The sequence below is a fragment of the Moschus berezovskii genome, chromosome 6 (assembly GCF_049115385.1).
Source record: "Moschus berezovskii isolate FMDL1 chromosome 6, NW_MosBer_1.0, whole genome shotgun sequence".
NCBI classification, from domain to species: domain Eukaryota; kingdom Metazoa; phylum Chordata; class Mammalia; order Artiodactyla; family Moschidae; genus Moschus; species Moschus berezovskii.
In genome coordinates, this window is record NC_142465.1 from 30,048,831 (window position 1) to 30,076,056 (window position 27,226).

Here is a 27,226-nt window from a genome sequence, read left to right on the forward strand (position 1 = left end):
TAACAGAAGGGATATCACTACTAATCCTATAGACACTGTAAGAGTTATAAGGGAGAATTATGATGCTGGGAGGGATTGATTGGGGGCAGGAGGAGAAGGGGACGACAGAGAATGAGATGGCTGGATGGCATCACCGTCTCGATGGACATGAGTTTGAGTGTACTCCAGGGGTTGGTGGTGGACAAGGAGGCCTGGCGTGCTGTGATTCATGGGGTCGCAAAGAGTCGGACACGACTGAGCCACTGGACTGATGAACAATTATGCCAGTGCATTTAATGTCTAGGATAAAATGAATGGCTTCCTTGAAAGACTACCAAAGCTCACTTCAGAAGAAATTAAGAACCTCACTATCCCTGTGTGTATTAAGGAAATTGAATTTGTAGTTAAAAGCCTTCCCACAGAGAAAAGCTTGGTGCAAATGGCTTCACAGGTGAATTTTCCCAACTTCTATGGAAGAAATAACATCATTTCTACACAAACTCTTCCAGAAGATAGAAGTGTTATTTTTAACTTCATCTACTATCGGACATTTAACTTCTCTGCTTTATATATTTTAAAGTGTTTTCTAGTTTTTTTATTCTCCCACAGCAGACCTGTGAGATAAGCAGGGCAAAGTGCTAACACCTTAGGTTAAGTGACCCGTCTAGTTCAACTTTTCAGTGATCTAGTTGGGATAGGACCCACGTCTTATTCCTAGTTCTGATACTGTGACTGTTAAGTAGTTGCCCTTTTAGTAGCTTTTTTTTATAACAGCCTTTGGGATGGTGCTCGCCATTGCTGGCTGAACCAGGGAGAGACCTGGTGATACTTCAACTTAGTTCTTAAGTTGAAGACGGGCTTAAACTCAGTGCTCATGCGATATTTGACACTTACTTGGGTCTCAATAAATATATAACCAACCAGACAGTTTTAGAGCAAGAGTCAGTATTACTGTATCATCCTTTTGGCATAGGCTCTGAGTTCTGATGATGGTTGGAAGCGGGACAAAAAGAAACATCTTATTTGGCTTAAGCAATGTGTCAGAATGCTCAGTGGAAGAGCTGGGTGGTCTGAGATTGGCCATCCCTTAAGCCATTTATCTGACGGTGGCCTTTCTTTGCATTTAACTCTCAATATATCTAAAGTGTAGAGCACACTTTTATGATATTGTAGCGTAGTAACTCACACTTATATGTCAATAGAGACACTTGCAAAGATGTACAAGGTTCAATAATTTCTGCTGTGGGTTTGTTTCTCCTGTCATCACCCATTATGTATTTTTTTACAGCTTTTAAATTGCCACAGAGAGAAATTGGTCAGGATCTTAATAGATGGCCAAGGAGCTGCCAAGGATACCGTTGTATGGGATGGGGAAAAGTTCAATACTGCGTTGATTTTATTTATCTAAATTGTAGGCTATGACTTCAATATAATTCATGTTGCTAATACACCAAGGTAATAGCAGAGCACAAAACTATGCCATATATTGAAGGACTGCTCTCTTTTACTCCTGGAAGTTTTACAGTCTGAGATACCTTTCTTATTCCAATTATATAAAAACTTTTTTAAAAAAGTCAGGATGTGTTAATCAGATTTTAGCATACTGATTTAAAATCTAATACCATCTCAATAGAGATTTTAGTTTATGGTTATGCAAATTAATTTTTATGACTCTTGAATGTCTTTGCTAAACTAAGACTGTGCTGCTGCTGCTGCTGCTGCTGCTAAGTTGCTTCAGTCGTATCCGACTCTGCGACTCCATAGACAATAGCCCACCAGGCTCCCTCGTCCCTGGGATTCTCCAGGCAAGAACACTGGAGTGGGTTGCCATTTCCTTCTCCAACTTTGGTAGAATGTAAATTGTTAGGCGTAGTAGAAGCTCTTCCTTCTAATAGAAGATATGTTGAAATGACCTGAAGAAGCCATTGTAACTCTTAAGCTGCTGATAACCAAAATCTGTACAAGCTGGATAAGTGTGAATCTTAAGTTTACGACTATTTGAGAAATACTTTGTGACTGTGATTTTAATTGGGGATGGGCACTTCAGTTCTCTTTCAGCCCCTCCATATTTTGTGAACATGATTTGCCACAGTGGTATGTAACACTCTGAAGTTCACAGTCAGCTACTCGAGTGGTACTCTTACCCATTTTTCTTAAAATTTATGGGGAAATTGCCAGGTTCCTCATGAAAGGTGACAAGCGCTACTAGTTCATGCTTCATCGTATTTAATTAACAGAGAGGAGTGGGTGTGAGATTAACACTCACCAGAGACTATGGTGCTTTGAGAAATTCAGTACATTCCAAGGATAGAGGTGTTCAGAGGCACCAACTGGAAGACATTTCCCCTTAGTGGTACCAAATTCTGCTTTCTCTTGAATCGAGAAACTATTGAATAGCTAACCTCTTGCCTCTGATGGCTTTAGGTGTGCCCTAACTAAATTTAGAGAAAGCAGACACTTGAGAGACGAAACACAGTAGATTTGAATGTAGGAAAAAAATCCCATGTAAGATTATTTTGTGGGATTGTGATCTGGTAATGAGATATTAAGAATTTGTGTGTTACTGCTAAATATACCAATGAACCAAACATAAAACTGAGTTCTGAGAACTGCTGTAGTACACATTCATTTATATTTTTTAATGGGGTCAGAGCTTGGAGGACAATACAATGAAATTTACAGGGTAGCCTTTATCTCCATTTATAATGTATATGTTTTAATCTAAAAGAAAAAAAGACTCTACTCCCTTGCTTGCTGGCGCGCGAGGGTTAGATAATCAGCAAATAGGATACTTTGCCCCAGAATAATTCTCTGACTGGTGGAAGCAGTGCCTTGGCCTGATTTTTAAAGGATGGCAAACTGGAGCTCTGCTAGCCAAGGGAGAATCATTTCCTCTTTCCACACTCCTCTCTATTAATAAAATTTGTGTTGCCTATATGTGGCTTGTTAATGATAGGGGTGTTAACAACCACAGTTAATCTTCCTCCTCAACTCTTTCCTAATCCAGTCTCTTAAATAGACATTTAAAAAGCTTTTAACTCCTCTTGAATTGGGTGCTCATAGGCTTTTGGTGGAGGTGGAGTGATAGTTATCAGCCCATTTAACAAACCCTGAGACAGCCAGGACAGCTGTAATGTGAATCTCTATGCTGTGTTTTTGTTAAGATGCCACATGGCTAATACTTTGGAAATCATAAATCTAGTGGAAGAAAACATCTTTATAGAGGGTATTTTAGTTTTATGCTGTATGTGTGACAAACCTAAAACCATTGGTACTTTGAGATCTATAAAGAGCAAAGAATCCAGACCAGATTAAAATGGTTCTGTAAATTTGGCTTCTTTTCATCTGTTTTATTTGCTACAATAGGCTACAAAGAGGACGCCTTGAAGACAACGCTGTTGTTGACAGTTTAATCTTCACACAAGCCGACAGCTTTCCCCAAGGGCCTTAGGGAGACTTGGGAGTTTCTCAAGCCTGGACCAACGGAAGTCAGTCGTCAGTGGCATATTTAATTAATACATGTGAGAGGGACCTTTGCATATGCCCTTGCCCTTTTCTGCTCTTTAGAATGACTTTTTTAATAGAAGATTTGTGTTCTTAGTGTGCTTATAAAATTTATATTAAAATTCTATAAAAGAGCTCATTGATTAATGCATTTTGACACTTGGTTTGACTACTACTGCCAGATCAGCAGGTAGTTCAGTGAGGCAACTTAGCAGTTGCTTTTGTTACTTTTTAAACAATACAAAGAAAGCTCGGAGAAAGAATTAGTATATATATATGTATGTGTGTGTGTTTTGGCTGCCCTGGGTCTTCACTGCTGCACACAGGCTTTCTCTGGTTGTGGTCATTGTGGTGCATGGCCTTCTCACTGCGGTGGTTTCTCTTGTGGAGGAGCACAGACTCTAGGTGTCCAGGCTCAGTAGTTGTTATTTGTGGCTTCCGGGCTTAGAAGTGTGGGCTCGGTGTTGAGGTGCATGGGTGTAGTTGCTCTGCAGCATGTGGAATCTTCCTGGACCAGGGATCCAACCTGTGTCTCCTACCTTAGCAGGTGGATTCTTACCCACTGCACCACCAGGGAAGTCCTAGTTTATATATATATATACACACACAGTATATACATATATACTACATATATGTATAAACACACACGTGTGTGTGTATATGCTTTTGCTTATAAGTTGTCATGAAAATGCAAAAGCCACCAGGACAGCTGACATTGAGAAGTAGTGAATGGACGGACTAGGCAGAGTACAGACACCAACGATCTCATGTGAGTGGTTCTCTGCTTCCAGTATTGATCTGTTAATGCAAAGAGTTAATCAAGACATCTGTTGTTCTTCTGGGGTGCCCCAGCTTTCTGTGATGCCCTCTCTAATTTCTGGGACTGGCAGTTTTTACCTTTTTTTTTAATCTTCTTTTACCCTTACATGTGTGGGACTTTTTGGTCCCTCTCTGCTTCACCTCATCACCTCTTCCCGTTTTCTCTTTTTTTTTCTGAAAGATTTCATCTGTTAAAGAAGTTTCCTGTCATCGACTTGGAATGTATGTTCTGACTGTGCCTGACCGCAAAGGTCTTTGATGTTTGTCCAAGGCTGAATTCTCACCAGATTCCCTGGTTTTAGGTGTTTTTCCCCCAGCACACAGGGGCCTGCCTGTAAGGTGAATTTGCCTTGTATCATTGATATGAAGGGTTGGTGGGGCCTGCTCTTTTTCGTGATCTGATGGGCAGTTATATTGCTGGGCTCTGTCTGTAGTTGTTGATGCCTTTACCAGAGAGTTCCTGTGTGTGTTCAAGAAAAGACTGAGATCTGTTATGTCTGAAAGACGGGACTTGAGAAGCTCACCCCTTCCCGTGGAGATTTCCATAAGGATAATAAGGTTGTGCTCAAGAGGCTCAGCCTCTCTTCCTCCGTCATGGTATCGGGATTCTACCTTAATCTCTCCATCATCCTGCCAGCCATGTCTCATTCCTCACACTGGAACACTCCCTCCTCCCAAGCTCAGCGTGAACCACCAGTCTAGATGCTTTATCTGGTCCAGGCTCTAGCCCTTAAATTGTCCGTCTGGCTTTGTGTTTCATTTGACCCTAATACACTGGGTCGCACTGTCTAAAAGAGAATTATGTCCCCTCCGATGTCTGAGTGCATTTCTCATTTCTTACTGCTGCTCCTGAGCCGATCTGTAACTTCAAGGTTAAGATAAGACACATTCCATCAGAACTATGTCGTCATCCTTGCCAGCTTCTGATCTGTGACTGTCCAGGAGATTTACAAGACAATTGCATGCCATCCTTTACAGAATATTATGGTTGGACTCTGACTCCTGGCATCAGGCCCAATTTGATTTGTCAGCTGTTGCAAAACCCATTTCCCAAAGAGAAAGGGATCTTAGCCATGTGCCTTTTAGCCGGTTCTTAAGAGTGGGAAGGAGGGAATTGATCTGGTTCTTTATTTCCTGATGTTTTAAGGAGAAAGATGGACACCAGAATGTTTTTGTCCGTTTCCTCATTGGATTCCCTTGTTTTCCCTGAAAGGTTTCACTAAAATCTTAGTATTGCTGTCCTTCTTTCCTGTCCCTTATCCCTTCACAGAACTGCTGTTTTTTTTCATTCTGCAATCTCCAATGTTTTCCTGAGTTTTAAGGAGTAAGAATTTTGTCCTCGAGAGAAAAGGTTACCTGCCTTTTCTCTGAAAGTTTATTTGTTTACCAGCAGCAGGTTAACAAAGACAAGGTTCCTGCTTTCTTGCTTTCTAACATGTTGAACTGCAGGAGTTACTGCATGTGATATGGCTTAATGGCTTAGGAATTTGGAAGGTCACGTATTTCCTGCTGCTGTTGTATTAGGCCCTGTAATATTTTATAAAAGCTTCTCTTGGGGGACTTAAGAGCCTTTGGTTTCAACATAAACTCACCCTTTCCCTTGGAGGTAGGCAGTGGGGATTCATTTGGCCCCCTTTAGAGATTCTGGGGTTAGACCTAAAATTTACTTACTTAGGATCACACATGGCAAGTTAATCACAGAATCACAACTCTGATCTAATTCCTTTGGCAGTGTTTTCATATCCCTTAACTACAAAAAGTTTTTAAAAGTTAGGAAGAGTCGAGAAAGGCACATTTTACTCAGATTTCCTGATGAGTCTATTTAAAGTTGAAGAAATTCTCATAGTTGAAAACTGGCCATTGTGCTCTCATTCCCTACAGTTTTCTTGTTTGATAGGCAGAATAATCACCATTCTTTTTTTTTCCCCCTCAGTCGGGTTCTTTGCTTTTGATTGTCCCTTATTCATACTCTCTTGTGGCAGCAGCCTTTGTCTCTAAACGACTCATATCTGTAAAGAAGACAGCAGAGTCGTGGAGCTCTCTAAAATGTTCTTTAAGGCCAGCAGAAAGGAACATTCATGGGACTGCAAGTCTCTTAAGTCTCTTTTCTTTATCTCAGTCCTCCTTTTCTGAAGTATTAGGAATTTTTAACATACGATGCTTCAATTATTATATTGTATAATTAATGTTCCAAGTGGGTAATTATTTAAAATTTGTTTTATAATATTACAAAAACAACTAATGAGAAGTGGTTTTCAATTAAGAGTAATGATTGTGACTGGACTGTTCCTTCCCCTTCTGCTTTTTAAAACTACTGGAGAATTAAATTGTTTTCTATCTATAATTTCAGTTGAAAGATTCTTAGGTAGTGCTTCAAGTCTCTGGATTCTGTTTCTGAATCTAGTAATCCCCCAAGAAGGAAAGTTGTATAGTATCTTTGAAATACTTCTCCCTTTCCTGTTACTCCCTGCACCTCCCCCCTTCCCAATTTTAATTAACTGTTCAGTGACAGATGGTAGAAAAGGCCTTGCCTAAAGTGTTCCTGGTGGGCTGGATTAGGGGGTCGGTAGTTTGTCCTGATCTTGTAGAAGGATCTAGCCTTTCCCCGCCCCCGCTTCCAGTTGAGCGATAATCCTGTTAGATCTTAAAATGCTATTGATTAAATTCCCGGTGCTCTTAGAGAAATAAGCACAAGTTCTGGATTTAAAAACCCAAGAGCCAATTCCCTGGAGCTCTGAATGCCTTAGACTTGATGAAGCCAAGGGAGGTATCTTCCAACTTCTCCACCCAGCCTTCACTGAAAAGGAAAGTTAAGCCTTTTAACTTTTCCGTTTGCTTCTCTCCCCCCCTTAGTCTGGTACGGCTGCCAGTTGCCATGGCAACGGACTGGGACAGCTGCGCAGTGGCGCCTAGGCAGCTGGGTGGGGGCGGGGGAGCTGCCAGCCCGCCAAGCCCCAGACCTGGGAGGGGAGGCCCCTCCTGTTAGCCCAGAGGGAAAGAAAGAACTGGGGCGATCCGGTAGGTAAAGGAGGGAACCCCCATTCATCTTCTGCCTTCGGGGCTCCTCTTCTGCATGAAGGTATAAAGGGAGATTTTCCTCTTTCCTCCCTGAAACTGAAGAACACATATGTAAATCCTTGTTTTTCCTCGTGAGGCAGGGGAGGCCATAGTCACAATGCTTAACTGCATGCATCTAACCCGGGGCTGGTTTTAACCCTGGCGCTCTGACCTAAACTGCTCAGCTCCCGGAAATTCCAAGGTGAGTGGGGGTGGGGTGGGGTATTCTCCCTGGAATATGACATTTCCTGTCTCTGGTGAGGTTGGAGGCTGCTTTTATTTTAAATAAATCAGATATTTTTTCCTTGAAGCTAAAGGACTTTCGTCTGAATTCCTGGAAAAATTATTTTGAAACTCCTTACCTTACATTCCCCCTACTCCCACTCCCTCATCCAAATGAAGTATTTTGATAAAAACATACAGTTTTTTGGGTGGGCAGACCTATTGCTAGTAAGTTCTGGAGGTATGATTTACAACTACATATTCTTGGAATAATTCCCTAAATTATGCTAGTTTGAAGTAAATTGATTAATGCAACTTTCTATGGTACTCAAAGACAAAATTCTGAGATTAGTAGTGACCTTTCCTATTCCTGGGGTGGTCATCTGATCAGATAAAATGTTTTTAGAATGCTGAAAAAAAAGCTTTAAGGTTTACAGCAAAATAAAATGGAGTTCAGCTAAGAAAACAATCCCTGCTACTCTATAATCCAGACTCTAGGCACCATTTAACACGGTTAAGGAAGAATTCTTAAAAATGAGTGTGGTGACAACAAGGAGGGAATTTAAAGCACTGGAGTCTGCTGCGTACCCCCTGGTTGCGCATATTTCTGAGCTTAACTCAGTTTCCATTTGTGTTGCCTCGCTTCAGCTTTCCTTGGGCCTATGAATGGTTCTTCTGTGTTTTGAGGCTTCATGTTGATGTGAGTCTGGGACCAGACCTCTGTTTTCCTCCTCCTCTTCCTTTGGCCCAAAGTCAGCTCCAGTTAAGAGGATAGGTACCTCCTTAATATTTGGATTAGTTGAGCCTTAAGAATTACTGAACAGCCCAATGACTAGTTTTGATTTTTAGGACTAAAAAATATTTTTCTCCTCCCTGCCTCCCTCCTATCCCCAAATGAAAGATGAGGCTTAATATATTTGAGGTGTCAGCCTTGCTTTTGTGAGCTGATGGATGCCCTGAAGGGACAAGCTCAATTTGTTGAAGGGAAATGTACCGAGTCCCTGAAAATGTGGTGAAACATGCCTGAGCAGGCCTTTTTTGTCCTGCTAAGAAACTGTTCAGGATGCTCAGAGCAGAGGAAAGTTAGATTTTGGTGGCTTTTCTTTTTTTTTTTCTCATTTTTATAGAAAATCTTATTTGAACGAAAGGTTTTCCATATTTCCCTTCCAGTTTATGACTTGTAGACAGTTGTAGAGGTACCAGGAGTAAAATACCACATACTGCTTGTTTCATGGAATCTGAAATTAGAGTTAGGTAATTGTGCCCATCTAATAATTTTGATCTTGTGAGCTGAAGAGAAAGTTGTCATTAAGAAAGTGGGGATCTGCCCATTTTTGGTTAAATTCTTAGGACTCATCTGTAGAATGGCTCAAGACCCAAGAGAAAGGTACATGGCAGCTTTGTGTTAAACCCACCGCATCCCATCAAGAAGAGACTGAACGTTTTAACTGCTCACATGGATTCTGACCATTTTTGTCCTTCCCATTTGTAGGATCCCGGTGGCCTTAGTCCTTCAGGTGAATCAGCGTGAGACATGGGAAAGAAAACCAAGCGGACAGCTGACAGTTCTTCTTCAGAAGATGAGGAGGAGTACGTTGTGGAGAAGGTGCTAGACAGGCGTGTGGTTAAGGGGCAAGTGGAATATCTGCTGAAGTGGAAAGGCTTTTCTGAGTAAGTACTTTCTCTCCTGCTTTGAGACTCAGGCAGGGAGACAGCTTGGTTCATTTCCCTGTGAACCATCACCATCTTTGTCTTCTTTCCTTGCCTGCACTCCTTTCTAAGAGTCATGAGATATAGCAGTAAACTAAGCAAAGTCTCCCCTTCTTGGAGCTGATGTTCTAATGAGACTGCTCTTGAGAGGCAGTGTAATTAACTGGTTAGAAGCATAGATTAGGGGCCAGATGGCCTGGGTCCAGATTCTTGCTCCCACCACTTACAGTATGAGCTGGGTGACCTTGGTAAAGTTCTTTAATCTTCTTTCCTCCTCAATAAAATAGGGATAAGAAACAGTATATACCGTAGAGATGTTGGGGAAATGTATAGAGTCAGACCCATAAGGTCAGTGTAAGTGTATACTGTTAACTGTTATTATTCTTTTGGATGTAACTGAACTAAAATACATGCATTTAAGTAGAAGTTGTAGTTGATCCCATAGTTCTCCATAATGGCCCTTGGCCCTCAAAAGTGTCCTAGGATGAAACACTCATCTTCGTTATTTTTTTAACACTCATCCTAATAGACTTAAATCTGAGACCCAATATTTATTTTTAAAAATTTAAAAAATATATATAACTGACGCAAAAGAAATTGAGTGAACACTCAATTACATACCACCTCATTTCTACAACAACACTTTAATATAATCTTTATTCCTCAATCTATCTTTTTTTACTATTATTTATTTATTTATTTATTTTAAAGACTTTAAAACCCCTCTTTCACGTCAGTGAGCTTTAAGAATGATACTGAAGAGTTGAGTATTCAGAGTTAGGCAGTAACTGGCTTTAAGTGCTGAAGTAAATATACACATACTGAAGCATAGAAGAGGTAGCTTGAAGAGTGAATTGTATGAAGCTGTGTAATCATTAGGCATTTTGCCTTAATTTCTCATTAATTCTTTCCCAGGATGCCTGGTAACAAAGAATGGATTTCTCTGAACACCTGATAGGAACTGGTTTAGGCTCCTAGGAGTATTCAGTAGAAATGGAATGCAAGCCAGATGTAATTTTAAATTTTATGGTGGCTACATTAAGGAAAAGTGGAATTAATTTTAATAATATTTTATTAGACACTCCCATCAAAATGCTATTTCAAAATTAATACAAAAATTAATGAAATTTTATATTTTCATGCTAATAATTTAAAATCTGTTGTATATTTTTCATTGTATCACACATCTCAGTTCATACTAGCTACATTTCAAATGTTCATTTACCGTATGTGGCTAGTAGTTACCGTATTGAACATCACAACTTTAAAGTGTGAGACTTTAATAAAAGATTGAGTGCTTTGTCGGTACCTTTGGACAGAGGTATGATCAGGAGCCTTTGGAATAAAGTTAAGGTTATTATGGGAATCAGGTTTCTCATGTGGAGCTCTGTTGGTGTTTAGGTGGGACAGTTCCTGCACTGCATTTGTAGCACATAGAGAAGTAAATGTGGGTAGCACAACAGTCAGAATGTGCCCTCGTATTTCTAAAGAAGCATGGTATCACCACATCCTCTAGAGTTGAGCACTGAGGATTTGAGAGGCCGAGAGCATCATGAGATAGGAATTAAAACACACCTTCATGAAGGGGGCTTCCCTGGTGGTCCAGTGATTCAGAATCTGCTGCCTTGCAATGGAGGGGACACTGGTGTGATCCCTGGTCCAGGAAGATCCCAGAAGCTTCAGAGCAACTAAGCCCTGTGTGCCACAACCACTGAGCCAGCGCTCTAGAGCCTGTGCTCCACAACAGGAGACGCCAACGCAGCGAGAAACCTGCACAGCACAACGAAGAGAGCCCCTGCTTGCTGCAACTAGAGAAAGCTTGAGTGTAACAGCAAAGATCCACCACAGCCAAAAAATAAAATAAATCTTTAAAAAACAAAAACACACCTGAAAACTTTAAGGGTGTTTATTTGGCCCATTGAATCATCACTGCAAATTGTTGGGTGTTTTGAAGAATTTGAAGACTGTGTAGTTGAGCTGTTGGTACCTCACATAGGTAAAAGAGGTAAAGAAAAGATTTAGGGTAGATTGATTAACATTTGTCCTGAGTTTTTCAGAAGTATCTGGAGTTTCATTAAAGACTAAGACAGATTGTGCCCCTTCCACATTGTCCACAACTAAGTACCTGCTGTTTGCTAGGCAGTGGTTATATCCTACCTCATGTGTTCTCGTAACAGCCTTTAGAGGTATTTTCAGTGTACAGATGAGGAAATTAATTGTTTACCAGAGATAACATACCTGATACATGCTAAAACAAGGGTCCAGCATCATGTTGCTTCGGTGCTAAAATCCAGATTCTTTGTAAGTTATCCCATGCTGTCTTTTGGGTGAAAGTTGGTTGCTGTGGAAACAGTACTAACCTGGTGGGAAAGGGATAGTCCCGTTGGTAGATTGGCCTTCCTTGGTGGCAGAGATTCCTCTCCTCCCTCCACAACTCAGCTTGCTCACTGTGCTAAGGTGCTGGCATGCCTCTTGGGTTTGGTGCCTTCATTTCTCTTGGGATAGTAAACTATATATAATCTGTGAATTTGGGAGAAAGTTATTGTATGAGGATGTTTTTCTTTTTTTTTTGGCTGAAAGAAGAGCTATGAGGGAGAGGCTTTCCAGTTTTAGCTCAAATGATTTAGAAATAAACTTTGTTTCATTCTTAAGCTCTTTTTGCAGAACGCTTAAGTCTAGAGTAAATACCTCAGATTTTTCCATCATTCTTATTAAGTTATAGCATGTGTTCAAACCATTCTTATTTAAAGATACTACATTGTTTTTGTTTATTAATAAAGTATCTAAAATAGATAGTGTATAAATGTAAAAAATATTTCCTAAATCAGTGAAGGGATTATAGGAACTGTGTCTGTGATATATGTACAGCTATATCTTAATGTAGCTAGGTCTTAATGAAAGAACCTCTGCCACTGGCTAGGAGTGAAGAGGATGCCTAGTCTGGTTTTTCCCAAAGAATATACATTTCTTGCTTTTCATTACATAACCTGCTATTGGTATTGGTGATTTGCCCTTTTAAAATCCATGCTAGGAATACAGAGAACAAGTTTGTGAATGCAAACTTTTCCTTTCCTCATAGAAGGACTCCCCTTGATCCAAGTTTAATTAGATACAGTTATTTAACTTGAATTATTTTTGCTTATTAATATAGAAATGCACTTTGATTACCTAGTGATGGTAGACTTGAATCCAGAGCAATGAATTAATGTGCTCCAAATCCCAATTTTGAGTCTTTTCCTTTTTATGGTTCACCTGTATTCTAATGATTTAACCCCTTACTGCCTTTTTTTCTAATTAACTACTTCAGTCTTCCAACAATTTGTTGGCATTTCTTGGAAATATAAGTAACATAATTAAGACAGTGTAAACTGGAATGCTTTCTTCACAGTCCGGGAGTTGGTGATGGACAGGGAGGCCTGGCGTGCTGTGATTCATGGGGTCGCGGAGAGTCGGACACGACTGAGCGACTGAACTGAAACTGGAATGCATTTAGAATTAATTGTCCTCTCTTCAGGATTTGCATAGATGATGTATGAAATCACATTTGCCACTTAAAAGCAGAACAGGTTTATTGAGATACAGTTTACATACCATAAAATTCATATATTGAGAGTTATACAATTCAGTGATTTGTGGTACATTTTTAGAGTTGTGCAACCATCAGCATAGTCCAGTTTTAGAACATTTCCGTAACCTCCCCAAATTCCCTTGAACATGTTTGTACTTAATTGCAAGCCCTAGCCACAAGGAACTACCGATCAGCTTTCTGTTTTTAAATGTCTTTCTTAGACATTTCATATAAATGGAATCAGTGTATGGTGTTTTGCATCTGTTTAGTTTTAACTTAGCACAGTCTTGAAGTTCTTCCATGTTGTAGCATATATTAGTATTATGTTCCTTTCTTGTTGCTGAATAGTATTTCATTGTATGGATATACCATGTTATGTTTATCTATTCGCCTGTTGGTAGGCATTAGAATTGTTTTCTGTCTTTGACTACTAAAATGCTGCTATAATTGTGTGCAGGTTTTTTTGTGTGTGTGTGGATATATTGGATAGATTTCTAGAATCAAATTTATTATCTCCTTTAAGCATAGGGATTCTGTTCCTTTTTGCCTACTTGTCTTCTGTAAAGTAAGGTATTGGATTCCCTCCTACCCCAAAACTTCTTCATTTCTTTCCTTTTTTCTCCATTCTTGCCCAGGGAGCACAATACTTGGGAACCTGAGAAAAACTTGGATTGCCCTGAGCTAATTTCTGAGTTTATGAAAAAGTATAAGAAGATGAAGGAGGGTGAAAATAACAAACCCAGGGAGAAGTCAGAAAGTAACAAGAGGAAATCCAATTTCTCAAACAGTGCTGATGATATCAAATCCAAAAAAAAGAGAGAGGTAAGCTTTATTTCTCCTCTTCTCCCCCACCTCACTCCCCCCTTCTTCTTCGTGTGCTTCCTCCTTGCTCCACCCAAAAAAAAGGGTTATTTTTATTTTAAGGGTGGCCTGTAAGGTAAATTGTTGAACACAAGAGCTTCCGGGGAATTTTGTTGATCCACTACAGCGCCCCCTCCTGGCTGAGTAAGAAATGTAATATGTGTCCACTGAATTGTGTTAAGGTGGCAAAAACAAATCCCTGTAAAACATTCAGCCACTCTGTGCCTTTTTTGTGAATAGGTGGCTGAATTGTCTTACGGAGAGTCTTTAGTGAATTTTTTAAGGATAGAAAGACGCTTTAAAATATCTACAGCTTCACTTTTTTCTTTCATTCCAAAGATAGCATTTAACTTTAACCCTTTATATTCTTTTTTAATTAAGGTGAAATCGCATAACATACAATTAACCATTTTGTTTTATTTTTAAATTATTTATTTATGGCCACACCAACACATGTGGAATCTGAATTCCCTGACCAGAATCAAACCCACCCCCCCCTGCATTGGAAGTGCTTAGTCTTAACCACTGGACTGTCAGGGAAGTCCCCAATTAACCATTTTAAAGTGAACAGTTTAGTGGCATGTATAGTCTCTCTTGATCCTATTGTATTTTTACATACTTCAAATAAATTTATTTTCATCTTCCTTTTGAATCTTTTTATTGTTCGGTTTTGAAAATGTGTTTATGAAATTTTGGTTTGACTCAGTTATTTTAATCCTTCTGATATTTAGCTCTTAAGTAACTAGCCATAAGTACTGTTACTGTCTTTTTTTTTCTCATCTATGTCTTTTCCATCTGTGCATATGTGTCTCCACCACCCCCCAACAGCTTCCATTCCTTTCATTAATTTCAAGGTTGTGAATGCTTTATACCCTTAAATTTTAATACAATAAAAGTGTAAGTCTGCTTCTGAATCTTCTAGCATCCCTGCCATAAGCATCTATATTTATCTTCATTCTCCTTGGATACCAGTCTTGCTCGAGCATTAGTTCTCAGCCCTGGCTGCATATTAGACTCATGGCAGGGGGGCAGGTGGGTGTTTCAAAAGCCTCCAGTGCCCAAGATGCACTCCAGACCAATAAAATTCAAATTTCTGTGGGTTGGACCTAGGTATTAATATTTTCGAGAGACTTACACAGGTGATTCCTGGTCTCCAGAGGAGAGAAAATGGGAGAACAACTTTCCAAAAAGAATTTAAATAAGAATGAAAGATTGGAGGCTGTCAGTGAAAGTGGACTCTAGTATTTTGTTTGTTTCCCTGATTAATTTTATTTTTTGCAATCTTATTTTTTAAAACTGCCCTATTCTGGTGAGGTGTGTATATCATTATGATATAGCGTACTAGTAAATAATTTGAAAATGCCTTCCCTTCTCTAAGGAGCTAAGACTTGGCTCTGTCTTTCTTTTTACTTTTTTATTAGTCCTTTCTAATCTGGCTGTTGTCATTTGATGCATTTTCTAGCTCAGTAAAGAGACCAAGAAACAAAACAGCATGACTTCTGTAGCCATTTTTGACATATAGTGTGTATTTCCCCAACCTAAGGTTTCTGTTCTTTTAAAAAGGAGCAGTCTGGGGGAGGGGGCAAAAAAAAAAAGGAGCAATCTAACTTTGAGACACTGGCCAGTGCAGAGTTTCGTTCCTAGGCCAGGTTTTGATGCTGCCGACCTTGAAAATCACCCCCCACACACACACACGTGTCCCTTACATTGTAATGTTCATCTGGGGCCCCTGGCAGCATTCTCAGCAGTGCTGATGGCTGTCATGTAGGCAGCTGGGAAGATAGGTGATTGTATATTTTAAAGGTGCAGGAGGGGATTTCTTTTCTTGCTTTAGACCGCTGCAGAAGAAATTTGTTAGTCGGCATTATGCCTGATTTAAGATTACTGCCTCTGTGATGATTTTAGCATTTTCCTTGCCTCGGCTCCTTTTCAGCAGCTTGAACATTTTTCTTCTTTTCCCTCCCTATGTGGCAAACTGTTTTCAGCTGCCAGCTATGATTTACGACTTGGTTGCTGTGCCAGCATTCCAGCTGTGAGCAGCTGTGTGCACATCTGGGAACCTCCTCCCTTTAAGCGCCCCCCAAAGAGGCTATGCTTTTGAGCCTGTATGTCCCCTGATTCATGCATGGGATTTCCTGCTCAGTGCGGGTCCTGGTATCTTTGGGACCACCTGGATTCTGAAGGCTTTGTATCTCTCAGAAGAAAGCAAGGTGAAGCAGATCAGAGATTTTATCATGAAAATCAAACATTGGCGATTTAGTTCATTTGGGCAATCTTTCTAAATCTTTTTTGTGTTACCATTAGATAAGCTGGCATTATCTTCCATAGTAAGGTTGTTTAAATTACCTGGTTTGTATAAAATTTCACCATTTTCCTCTCACCAGTGCCATCACGCCTGAATCAAATCCTATGCTCCTTACCTAGATTGCCTGATTGCAATTTGACCAAATTTGAATAATCCCTTACAGAATTTTTGTGTTTTAAATCCCTCTCCAGTTTACTCTATAAAGCTAACGACCTATCTCCATCAGGAGGGGACAGGCACAGATCAGGGCCTCTTCCCCAGTGCATGGGGATTATAGTATGTGATCTCTGAAAGAAATTTGCTATTTTACAGTAGTTCTTTGAATCCCTTCTTAATCACTGTTCATTTGTAAGTACAGATGGCTATGTAAGAAGTATTAAAAATACTGGTCAGTGTTAGGTGAACTGAAAGTCCAGAAAATAAACTCCAGATTGAGAGGTGGTATACTTGAAGTTTATAAAATGAAAAAGGATTTAGTTCACCTGGACTTATCATCTGAGAAGCAAGTTTAAGGATACTAGATTAGGGGATGAGAGGAGTTCCTAGATGATGACTCCAGAATATTTAAGGGATATTAAGCAGTTTTAGGGGCCACTCCCAATCCTTTGACAGAATACTAGAAGGACAGCTGCATCTTCCTGCAAAATACCTCTTAGCATCTCTGTTACTGGCTGACCCAGTATTGTATTTCTGAAGTTCTAAGAACTTTATGAATTGAGTGACAAAAATGGTATCCAGTAATATTAACTTAGGTTGTGCTTTGTTGAGCTGAGAAACAGGGAGGTTTTTACTCTTACCTCCAAGCTGTAACCTTTCTTCATCTTCTATTTATAGCAGAGCAATGATATCGCTCGGGGCTTTGAGAGAGGACTGGAACCGGAAAAGATCATTGGGGCGACAGATTCCTGTGGTGACTTAATGTTCCTAATGAAATGGTGAGAGAGATTGGGTCTCCCTCTGCAATTGTGTTTCTTTGCAGTGACTTGAATTCGTATGGAAGACAGGGAGGGAAGACTGCATATTCCCCAACTAAGAATTTTGATTGTCAAGGATCTAAATTTTTAACTGATACCAGCTGTCACTATTAAATGGGAATTATGGTTCAGAGTGGATTTAACTTTGGTATTAAGCCAAGTTACATTAGCCCACATACCAGAAAATGGTAGAATTGAGGTAGGAAACATATAAATATGACCTAACCATTTATTTACATGGTTCTGAATCATTTACCGTTACACCACGAGCCTGTGGCCATGGGATAGAAATTGAGTGAGGCTTTCTGCCACCACTGAAGACCAAGACCACTAAATAATGCCTAAAAGAGAAAAGTAATCTTCACAAAAAGCATTGAGCATAATACTAGCCAAAGCACAAGTTATTTCATCCGGTAGAGGGAATAGCTCTTAGAGGAAAGTGTAGTTACTTCCCCTCAACTTGGTTTCTTAAAGACAGAGTGATTTATGGTATAGCCCCTCTACCTTTCTGTTTCCAAGTGTTCTGGCTTATGATTTAAGTTTGATCTCTAAATAGAGGGTTCCTGCGACAGAGCCACTAAGGAAGCTAATTACCTTAAAAGTTGGATAGTCAGGAGGTTTAATATTTTATCTGGTCGAAATTTTGCTGGTAAATTACCCAGAAGCCTATATTTGAAGAATCACTATAATCTGTCCACAGTCAGGAGCTGTATTGACTGCTTTTCCCACTTAGCCATATGTGGAACTTAACGATTTACATTCACAAATTAACTAGCTTTTTCCACCACAGTCCAAATTTGGGTAGCTACTCTAAGCTGTGTGTTTTCCCCCTCCTCTTCCTATCCATAACGCTTACCTCTCTATGAGTTCAGCATCTCCATTTTCTAGAAAAGAAGTTAGGTGGAGGGGAAAAAAAAGGAGTTAGTTGTCTTTTCCCACATCTCAGTGGAATTTTAATTAAAAAAATTTTTTTTTTCTTGATTTGGAATCCTGGTTAAGGAATTTATTAGATTTTTGTTGTTTTTATTACCCTGGATAGTAAAAAGTGTAACTTGGGTAATTGAAATTTGCAGCTAATTCCTGCATTTCATTTTAGTGACTAGGTTTTACATTCTTTGCTGACTTAAATTTCTATTTTCTTATTGTTCCAATCTACAATTCTGACCAAAAGGATGAGTGTTTAAAAGGCCACAAGATCAGGAGGGTTAGGACCCTTTCATGATCCAGATGATCCAGAAACTGGATTGAGCAATTTATGCGTAATCAATGGGGCTGAATGTTGCTTTGATTGTGTGTTCACTCACATGCTCATACACACAAATAACTTATGGGAGCAGAATTTATACAGCAGTTTAATTTTCAGCCTTTTAATTAAACCCGCTATCTGTTCCATCTATTCTAGCTGAAGACTTCTGTTTCTTCCTGATGTAGTCGTTAAATGATGTTTACTAACAATTTGATTCATTGACTTAAATTTCTCCTTCAAATTGTGGAGCCGTTAGGATCCTTTTCCCTTTGATGGAGAGGAAATCAAGTCAGCTAAATCATAATTCAGTAACACAAACCAGTGTTTGGACAGACTCTCATTCTTCCTCTCTTCTAAGTCTCGGATTCTTTCTTTCCAGGAAAGACACAGATGAAGCAGACCTGGTTCTTGCAAAAGAAGCTAATGTTAAATGTCCACAAATTGTGATAGCATTTTATGAAGAGAGACTGACGTGGCATGCATATCCTGAGGATGCGGAAAACAAAGAGAAAGAAACAGCAAAGAGCTAAAGGAGGGGGTGGTCTCTGTCATTTCTCTTTGTATATAATACATTCAGCTCCCTGCCTCCTCTCCTTTCTACCCACCCCCTTCTATCCTAAACACATCCATAAAAAATGTGGTTATCACTGTGCTCCACAGGAGAAATGTTGGTATTGGTTCTCTTGTAACATAACTGATGGTCTGATTCATGATAAGTGTCTCTCTGTGAAGACCAGGCATTTACATACTGTGTGTAATTCCCACCATTTTTTCCTTTGCCCTACTCTCTTCCTTCTGCTCCCCTGTGACCTCAAGATGAATTTTAACTTTTTAATCACCTTAGAGTCTTGATCTTTTCAGGGTTGGTTGCTTTTTAGGTGGGGGATTTTGTTACAATGATGTTGAATTTTGGTTTCTTGCTTTGGCTCTTAGAACATGTTGATGACCAGCTAGCCTTTGTTTGAGATGTTGGGATGGAAAAGATGTTGCCCATCTTTTTAAAAAGCCAATAGCAACTGCCTACCTGTTGGGGCTTTCCCAACCTTATTCAGCTCTACCCAGGAGAATACAGGGTTCCTGATGTGGTCTTCTGGGCCACCCTCTGTTGTTCATCCTCACCATCCTCCCAGAAGAGCAGCATCCTTTGGAGGGCTTGAAATTTTACATTCAGATTTGTCAAGGCACTCCTTCTAGCCCCAGGACTTTTGGCCTTATTTCTTAGCAATCCCTGATTCGGCTTCTACAAGTTGATGAAGTCTGTTATAAAATGACAAGATTATTAACTGTGGAAATTTGTAGCTATTAGTACATGGATGATGGGGTAGGATACAGTTGTCTTTATTATCACATATGTATGTATTATTTCCTTCCATCTCATTTGGATTATATATTTATGTAGGTGTGAGTGACTGCCTGGTGCTTGTGCCAAGGTGCTAGGCACCCTCCAACTCTGCCAACTTTTGTGGCCTCCCAAAGCAGTCGTGTTACCAAAGAGGCTTCAGACTTCTCAGTGGACCCCACTTTCCCCTCCATGCCATTATTTTCAGTGGGGAATTCTTGGAGGGGAGCCACTGGCCACAGTATCAATTTTAAATATTCATAGCATTTCCTTGCTTTGTTGCCACCAAGAGTCCCCAAAGTGTTAATGCCCTTCCCTTTTTCCACCCTCAAACTCTTAGTTGGATCTTTTCTTTTTTTTAAATTACTTTCTATGGAAGACTGTCAACCTCTGAGACTGACAGGCCCCGGCATTAGCATGTTGACACAGCCTCTCCCCACCTGAACAAAGTATTTCTTTTTTGGCTTCTTCCTGCTCTGCCATTATGTTGAGAGGTTATTTTTCTGATTATAGCCTTCAGCCTTTGTTCCCCAAGAAATGCCCTACTTCTCTTTTCCCTTTTTTTCTTGTAGTTAAAGGGGGCTAGAGAATCAAGACTAAAAGTAAGGAAATAGCAGGGTTTTGAGCATCCTTGTCCCAGCCTGAAGCTGAGGAAATAAGAATAAATGCTTGAAATAGCCTTAACTCTAGAGTTCACCAGCCATTGAGGTTGTTTTTGATTTTTAAAACATATAGCTGTCTGGCCAGGAGCATTCAACCATCTCTAGATTTTTCAGAGTAATGAGGGGAATGGGGAGATTGCTCCAGTTCACAGATGAGCCAAATAATATGCAAATCATATACCCATTCATAGCATTTGTTAACATTGCTTCCCTGCTCAGCTGCTGATTGAATTCTGTGTGCTTGTATAAATTATGTCAAAGATTATACTGCACAGTTGAGAAGACAGCTGTTGCTGCAGTGAAATGACAGGCTGGAACAATGAAGCTTTTGATTTTAGCCATCCAGGAAAATCCTTCTGAATGGTAATGGGATTGGGTGAGAACTCACAACCCATACCTCAAATGGGTAGGAGTTTAATCTCCATCTTCCTTAACTAACGGAATTAAAGGCCTAGATCAAGTGCTGTATAATTGACAGTTGTTAGTACTTAATCTGATGGGCATGTGAAGGAAAGAAAGGATGGTCAGAAAAGAGGTTTTTCATGCGAGTACCTAAGGGTATCAACTAGGATGTGCTAGAACAGGACAAGAGGAGGCCAGAGCTGCTGAGGAGACTCTCAATCTGGGCCTCTCAATTTACAGGTGGAGAAAATGACAGCTCATCCAGGAGGAGCGAGCATGTAAACAGAGTACAGTGACCATGTTTTTAGAGCGCAGATCTAGGCCATGGACAAAAAACAGCCGAATTATTTGGTACTGAGATTGGTCTTGAGAAACCTGGGACACATGGTTGCCAGGGTTATGGGTAATGTTTAAGACATTCATCGAAATCTGATTTCTTTCAACAAAGAACCCCCAGTATTGTCTACTGTTCATCACTGCTTTAGTACTTTAGTTTTCACTCCATTCATCTTTTTCCGTCCAGTTACTGAAATCTAGGTCTCATACTGTGTGCTGCCCAAACAACTTGTTCTCTCCCTGCCTGTCCACAGCCAGTTCTGTAGGAATAGAGGGAGCCAGCCACCAGTACTCATCTCAGCCCTTCAGAAGAAAGGAAGCTAGACGCCTGCCTGTGCCTCCAGCATCTGATGGTGTCAAGTAGCTGTCCAGGCCCTTGGAGAATTGCAGCCTCGAACAGAAACCTGCTTTCATGGGGCTTTCTCCTCTCAGAAGAGTTAGTAGCCCTGGGCTAAGCTCTTTTAAATACCTAGGTCTCAGGTGCTCAAAGTGTGTTTTTCCTGTGTTAGTCCTCTTTCAAAACATCTTCCTAATGCTAAGTTTCTTCTTGTAATCAGCATTCAAGGATTTCTCCTTCCTTGTGAGCAGCAGAGTCTACCAAGTCAACATGGCTGCTTCTCTGAGCCCTGGGCTGGACAGAAGCCCTCACGTTAAGATCAGCTGTTAGAGAATGTCAGCCCTGATGGAAGCACCCGTTTTTAACCTGGAGAGGGCCATATCGTTTTTCCTTCTGCAGTCCAGTTTTTCTCTGCTCAAGGGAACATTTGGACCTGTGGTGTTCTAACACTCGAAAGTCTAGATGGTTCTTGGCAGTCCCTCAGCCATATATCTGTACTACTTATTGTTGTTGAAGAAAAGCTGGTCTTGTTCTTGGGCAGTTTTCAATTATTCTTAACTCTGTTCCTGTGCTGTAGCCTCCCTGCGATTCGATTTCCTTATCTTAAGGCCAAATCCTGGGGTCTGGGGGAAGGTGCTTGTGATTTTCATCTTGTGATATGGTTGGATCTATGTTTGGCCCAGCTTACCTAAGGTGCAGAGGGATCCATGTTTGGGCCAGCGAGTGATTATTTTTGCCCCTAGGGTTTGAATTCTGGGGCCTAAAATAAGCCCACGGTGACACAGGAACCTCAGGAAGGATTATGTCATTAGATTTGAGATGTGGAAATGGTTTCTCACAAACGATGTCAAAGGAAACGCTTGTTTGGCATCCATAACTCCATCCATTTGGTTTAGGTTTTAGAGTGCTGAGATGTGTACTATTGTAATTAGACCACCAGGCAAGCATACCTGTCAGGGCAGAGAGAGGAAAGGTCTGAACCCAGTGTTGTTTTTTTTTTCATTTTGACTCTACCACTAACCATAAAAGTTACGTTTTTCAAAAATAGAGGTGTTACCTGACTTGCCCCTAAGAGCATATGCTCAGATCTGGGGCCCCCACCCGCCCAGTTAGTCACGGTGGATTTGTAGTGAGCTGTCCAGTTCCTGTCACATTAGTGTACATCAGCATTTACTTCATTCAGTAGACGTTTTTTTGGCCCTGGGGATACAAAGTTCAAAAAGATGCAGTCCCTGACATCAAAGAATTTTCATACTGCTGCATAGTGTAATAAATGTTATAAATGGGCACATGTATATTTGGGGGCAGAGACCACTGGTTGGTGTAGTTTGTGGTTCTAGAGTAGTAGGGTGATGGTTAGGTTCGTGTGTAGAAAAGATCTGTGACCTTGGATGAACCAAGGTAACTGGCCATAGATGAACTGCAAGGGCTTGTTTTAGCCCAGAAAGTAAAGATAACAGGTTTAGTTAGAAATGCTACTCCTGAGAGAGAACAACAGGTTAAGTGGGGGTTGAGAACCCCTGGCTTTGGTCCCTAGGTTCTTTGCCCGAAGTATTTAATAGTATAGTTAATCCTTGCTGGTGGAAAGCATCGACTATGTTGCTGAGCCAGTTTTGTGTTGTTCCTTCATCGTAGATTCTGTAAAATGCATTCCTTGCAGATCAAGAGTTGCTCACACCCTTTTCAGTTTCTCATCCTTTTTGAAGGAATTAACATGAGGCTGACTTGGAGCCTAAAACAGGGACATACTTTCCAATGACAAAAGATGTGCTGAAAAGAAGGCTTGGGCCCATCTGGTGACACCTGGGCCTCTGTTCTGGATAGTGTAGTTTTATTTCACGCTGCAAGATGGTGATTTCTAAGCAGATACTGTGTCACTTATGCAGAAACCTCCCAGAAATACATGTGACCTAGAGTTTTGGATTTAATCCATCTGGGGAGGTCCAGGGTGAGGCCGAGCCATGCTGAGAAAGCTGTGCTAAGAAATAGTCTGACCTTAAGAAATGTCCTAGTTCTGACCATGTGAACACAGGAAAAATGATACTTTTCTCTGCCTGCATAATTGAGAGTTGGATAATTGAAAGTAGACTTAAAGGTGAAGGTTCTTTGGATAGCTTCATAAAAATTCTAGTTTCTTTTTGCTTGCGCTGAATTTCTTGAATTTTAAACTACCTCATCTTGTCTTTTTAGAGTTTCCTCAGCCTGTCGTTGCCACTTTGACATCGTGCTTTACTCTGTTTTCTCAGATGGAGTATTTCCTCTTTGTTGAGAGCATGTTTTCTAGCCTTTTGTTCTGATGCTTATTTCACCTCACATCTCATGTTGCTCCTCTGTTGGAGAAATGTTTTAAGATAGTTTAAAATGTTGGTTCACTGGAATAAAGTGATCCTCCTGATGTTTGTCTCTGAGGTCAGTAAGAGAAGGAGTTAAAACAAGGTGGTAGGGGAGGGGACAGACCCTGCACTGGAGGCAGCCAACAAGGGAAGAGCCATTAATTAAGACAATTTCAAAGTCAACTGATTGTGATCATTAATGTCACAATAGATCAAAACCTAATTATCACAGCCTAGGTAAGAGCCATCAGTATTAATCAGAAAATCTAATAGGAAACTATTATCAAGAAATTAGGCCAGATTGAATGCAATGAACTTTTTATCTTGTCATTCTCTCTCCTGTCCTTTTTCTCTTTTTCTTTTTTAATTTGGTGATGTCCCCTGGCATTGGTGAGTGTGACCCTCACAGTTGACCCAGGCCCCAGTGGCCAGTTTGTCTTGCTTTTTGAGGAATTCTAATGCAGACTGACCCTGAACTGTCGGTGCTGCTTTAATCAGTCTTGAACTTTCTCATCACCTGGACTTAGCCAGTGTGATCAGCAATCAATGAAAAAAGGTTAATATTTAGGTCTTGCAGTGGTTGGTCCTTCCTGGAACTAGAGAATCCCTGGTGAACGTGATACCGTGTGTGTTAACTCACTGTTTGAGCTTCTGATGGATGTAGGATCCTGTTGCTCTGGCTACTGCAAGTGGGCATGGAGGAAAGGAGGTGCTTCCTGCCTGGAGATTCTTCAAAAAGACCTTAGAAGATGTTGAGTGTCATCATATCATGGCACTTTTGAAGGTTCAAGTCAGTGTTTTTGCAGTTTCCAGTAGCTTACAATTTGATTCTAAACCAGGGCTGGCTGTGGGTTTAGTTTAGTTTATACCCTAGTTTTAGGATAACAGTCTTAGTGATTTCTACCAGAATCCAGTATAAATCCAAAGGGGGTGGGGACATCTTTTTCTTTTGCCTTTTGTTAACGATTTAGGCCTCTGACAGGAGGTAGGAATATTACAAGAGTCTCTGACTAGTTAATAGAGATCACTTCATACCACTTCATACCCTCTCCCTAAATGGAAAGTAAGTGTCACCATCTGTCTCCTTCATGTTGAACTGATGTGAAGATACCACAATTCCTGAGGTTGAGCTGAGGCAGAAAGTGGAAAGCTGCCACCCATGGGTGTCATGGGGGAAGGACAAGTGGCAGCAGCGGGCTGGTGCCAGAGTTCCCGGGGAGCCTGTAGAGAAAGTTGCTACTGCTGTTGCTGGCCTTTCCCCACCAGCACGGAGCTCAGAGCACTCCCCACCGCCACTGAGGAAGTGGCTCTTAGCTTTCTGCTTGAGCGTGGTCTTGCTTCATTCTGAATTTCAGGATTTGGGTTACTCAGTGCAGAACTTTGAGAAATCGGTGTGGCTTAGTCCTTCACGTCTTATGGTAAACTGAGTATTTCTTTATAAAAGAATTCATGCCCTTATTGTTTAAAATGTAACTTTATTTTCAAAACGCCCATTAACACATGACTTTCAGAAGTAGTTTGTTTCTTCTCCAAGACTCCTTGAGTTATGCTGGATAAATAATAGGCCATCGGTTAACACTTGTGGGTTGATTGAGTTCATCTGGTTTGCAGAGTGAGATGTGCCTACCGACTTCTTTTGCTCTCAAGCGCACCCTGAGAAAAAAAATGCTCCAGGGTGTGGAACAAGAATTGAGTGGATGCTGACTATGTGTGCCAAGCTCCTCCACCAAGATTCATAATGGCTGACCTTGGGCAAGTCACTCCTTTCAATGCCTCAGTTCCCCATCTGTCAAATGGGGGTAATAATACTGACCTACCTCACAGGGGTGTTGTGAGGCATTGTAAATCATAGTTGACAGGATACTTTAGGGTCCTCGATGGAGGATGCCTTGAGCCGAAGTCTGGGTTTTTGTCCTCACTGAGTTGTCCCAAGGTTGAAACTACTTAGTGACCTCGGCAAGTTCTCTGCCCCCCACCCCTCATCAAAGCTGCTAGTTCAGATGTTGACAGTGTTGTTTTTGAATGTCGGAGTCTTAATAGTCCAGACTCACTTAGGATGTTACGGGGGACGGCACTCGGTATTTTCTGTCTTGCATCCACAGAAGTAGGCTGTTTGAGACTGAGAGCACTGGATTAAGGAGTCAGGTGCCACTGCTTGTTTCCCTGCAGGTTGGGAGTTAAGGCTTGGAACGTACTGGAGCTGTCTCAGGAGCAAAGTACACACCGTGGGCGTGGTTTATGTTTCTCACTCCCTGAACTGAACCCAGGACAGCTGGGTCACTTCATCTCTTCTAGGTATCTGTCCTCGAGCCTCCCCAGAGGAACCCGCTCGTTCAGTAAACAACTGCTTCCTCCATCCCCACCAAAGAAAGAGCCATAGTGGAAATGTTTTTTTCCTAGGGACATGATTAACACTCAGAATTGGGCATTGATACTCCTGAGAGCTTCATCCAGTTCACTGTTTTCAGCATCTGTCATCTCTTTCTCGGTGTCCGCAGTCTGAACCTGACTTTGACCTTTTTTCCCTCTGGTTCGGGAAAACTTTCGGACACTACTTGCCCAGGCGTGGGCTCAAGAGCCCTACTCTCCATCTCAGTTTAGGGGCTCAGCCGGCTCCTCTTCTTCCCAATAGGGCTCTTTCTCTCCCTCTCCTTGGCCCTAGATGTGTAACCCACGAAAAAGCACAAGGTCCTGGCCCCTTGCTGCAGTCACATTCCAGTTCTTGGTGTATTGTGGACTCCTCTGTTCACAGCACCAGCAGCACCAGGCGGTTCTGGGGAGGCCTGGAGGATGGAGAGCACTGTCCGCCCTCCTGCCAAGTAGTCAGGAGCTGATTCCCCGCAGCCACAGGCCTTCCCACAGGATGGGCTCTGAGAGACTCCAGGAGCTGGGTTTCTTTCAGCACTCAGTACCATCCTGAGCAGCAAAACAAATCACACTTTGTAGTCAGATTTCTGAATGGAAAAATGGGAAATTGAATTCTCTACGGACCTTTTTGATTTGTGGGGGAGTTTTGGTTGTGTTTCTTGGTTTTATTTCAGCCAAACATGTCTGCTTTTGATTTCTTTTTTAGGATAAGTGATAAATATATATGTTCGCGTTTTAAATGTAAATGTTTCAAAGTAGGCAATTCACGTGTTTCCACTCCTGACATCTGATGCAGACCTCATTCTCTTCCCCCCTTAACCCCCACCCCCTTTCCCTCTTTTCATACTCTTGTATTGGTTCTAATAAATGGTTGCTTTTCAAGTACGGATCCTGAGTGGTGGTTTGAACATGTGGGTCTTACCCTCCTTCCTTAATTTAGGCTCAGTCGTCAGCCAGTAGCAGCATATGGGTTTCTGAAAGAGCTGGGAGAACAAGGGCTTTTTTCTAAGCATTCTTGGTCTCTGGCTTTCTGCAAACAACCACAGGGTGGCGCAAGCCTGAGGGAATAAGAGAAAGTGTACCCTGTTCCGTATTCCTTCCCTTAACCCCTTCAGATTCTATGCCTTCCTGATCTCCCTAGTAGAGCTCCTGTCTGCTCCAGATGGTTGGAAGAATAAATGTTAACCTTTAGGGACCCCTAGAAA

The 27,226-nt window shown here is 41.0% G+C and overlaps 1 protein-coding gene across 4 annotated transcripts in view; it reads left to right on the forward strand.

Moving 5' to 3' along the window:
• CBX5 (chromobox 5) overlaps positions 1-26,906 on the forward strand; it is a 34,936-nt gene extending 8,030 nt beyond the window's left edge. For 2 of the 4 annotated variants that reach the window (XM_055394607.2, XM_055394608.2), the window contains 4 exons: positions 9,074-9,252; positions 13,495-13,681; positions 16,860-16,960; positions 18,625-26,906. In XM_055394607.2, coding sequence (XP_055250582.1) covers positions 9,116-9,252; positions 13,495-13,681; positions 16,860-16,960; positions 18,625-18,775 — 576 coding nt within the window. In that variant the 5' untranslated portion in view covers positions 9,074-9,115 and the 3' untranslated portion in view covers positions 18,776-26,906. Of the gene's footprint in view, positions 1-7,301; positions 7,321-7,542; positions 7,562-9,073; positions 9,253-13,494; positions 13,682-16,859; positions 16,961-18,624 lie in introns of those variants that run through there. The other 2 variants (XM_055394609.2, XM_055394610.2) reach the window with 2 other exon arrangements.
• The last annotated feature ends 320 nt before the right edge of the window (positions 26,907-27,226 follow it).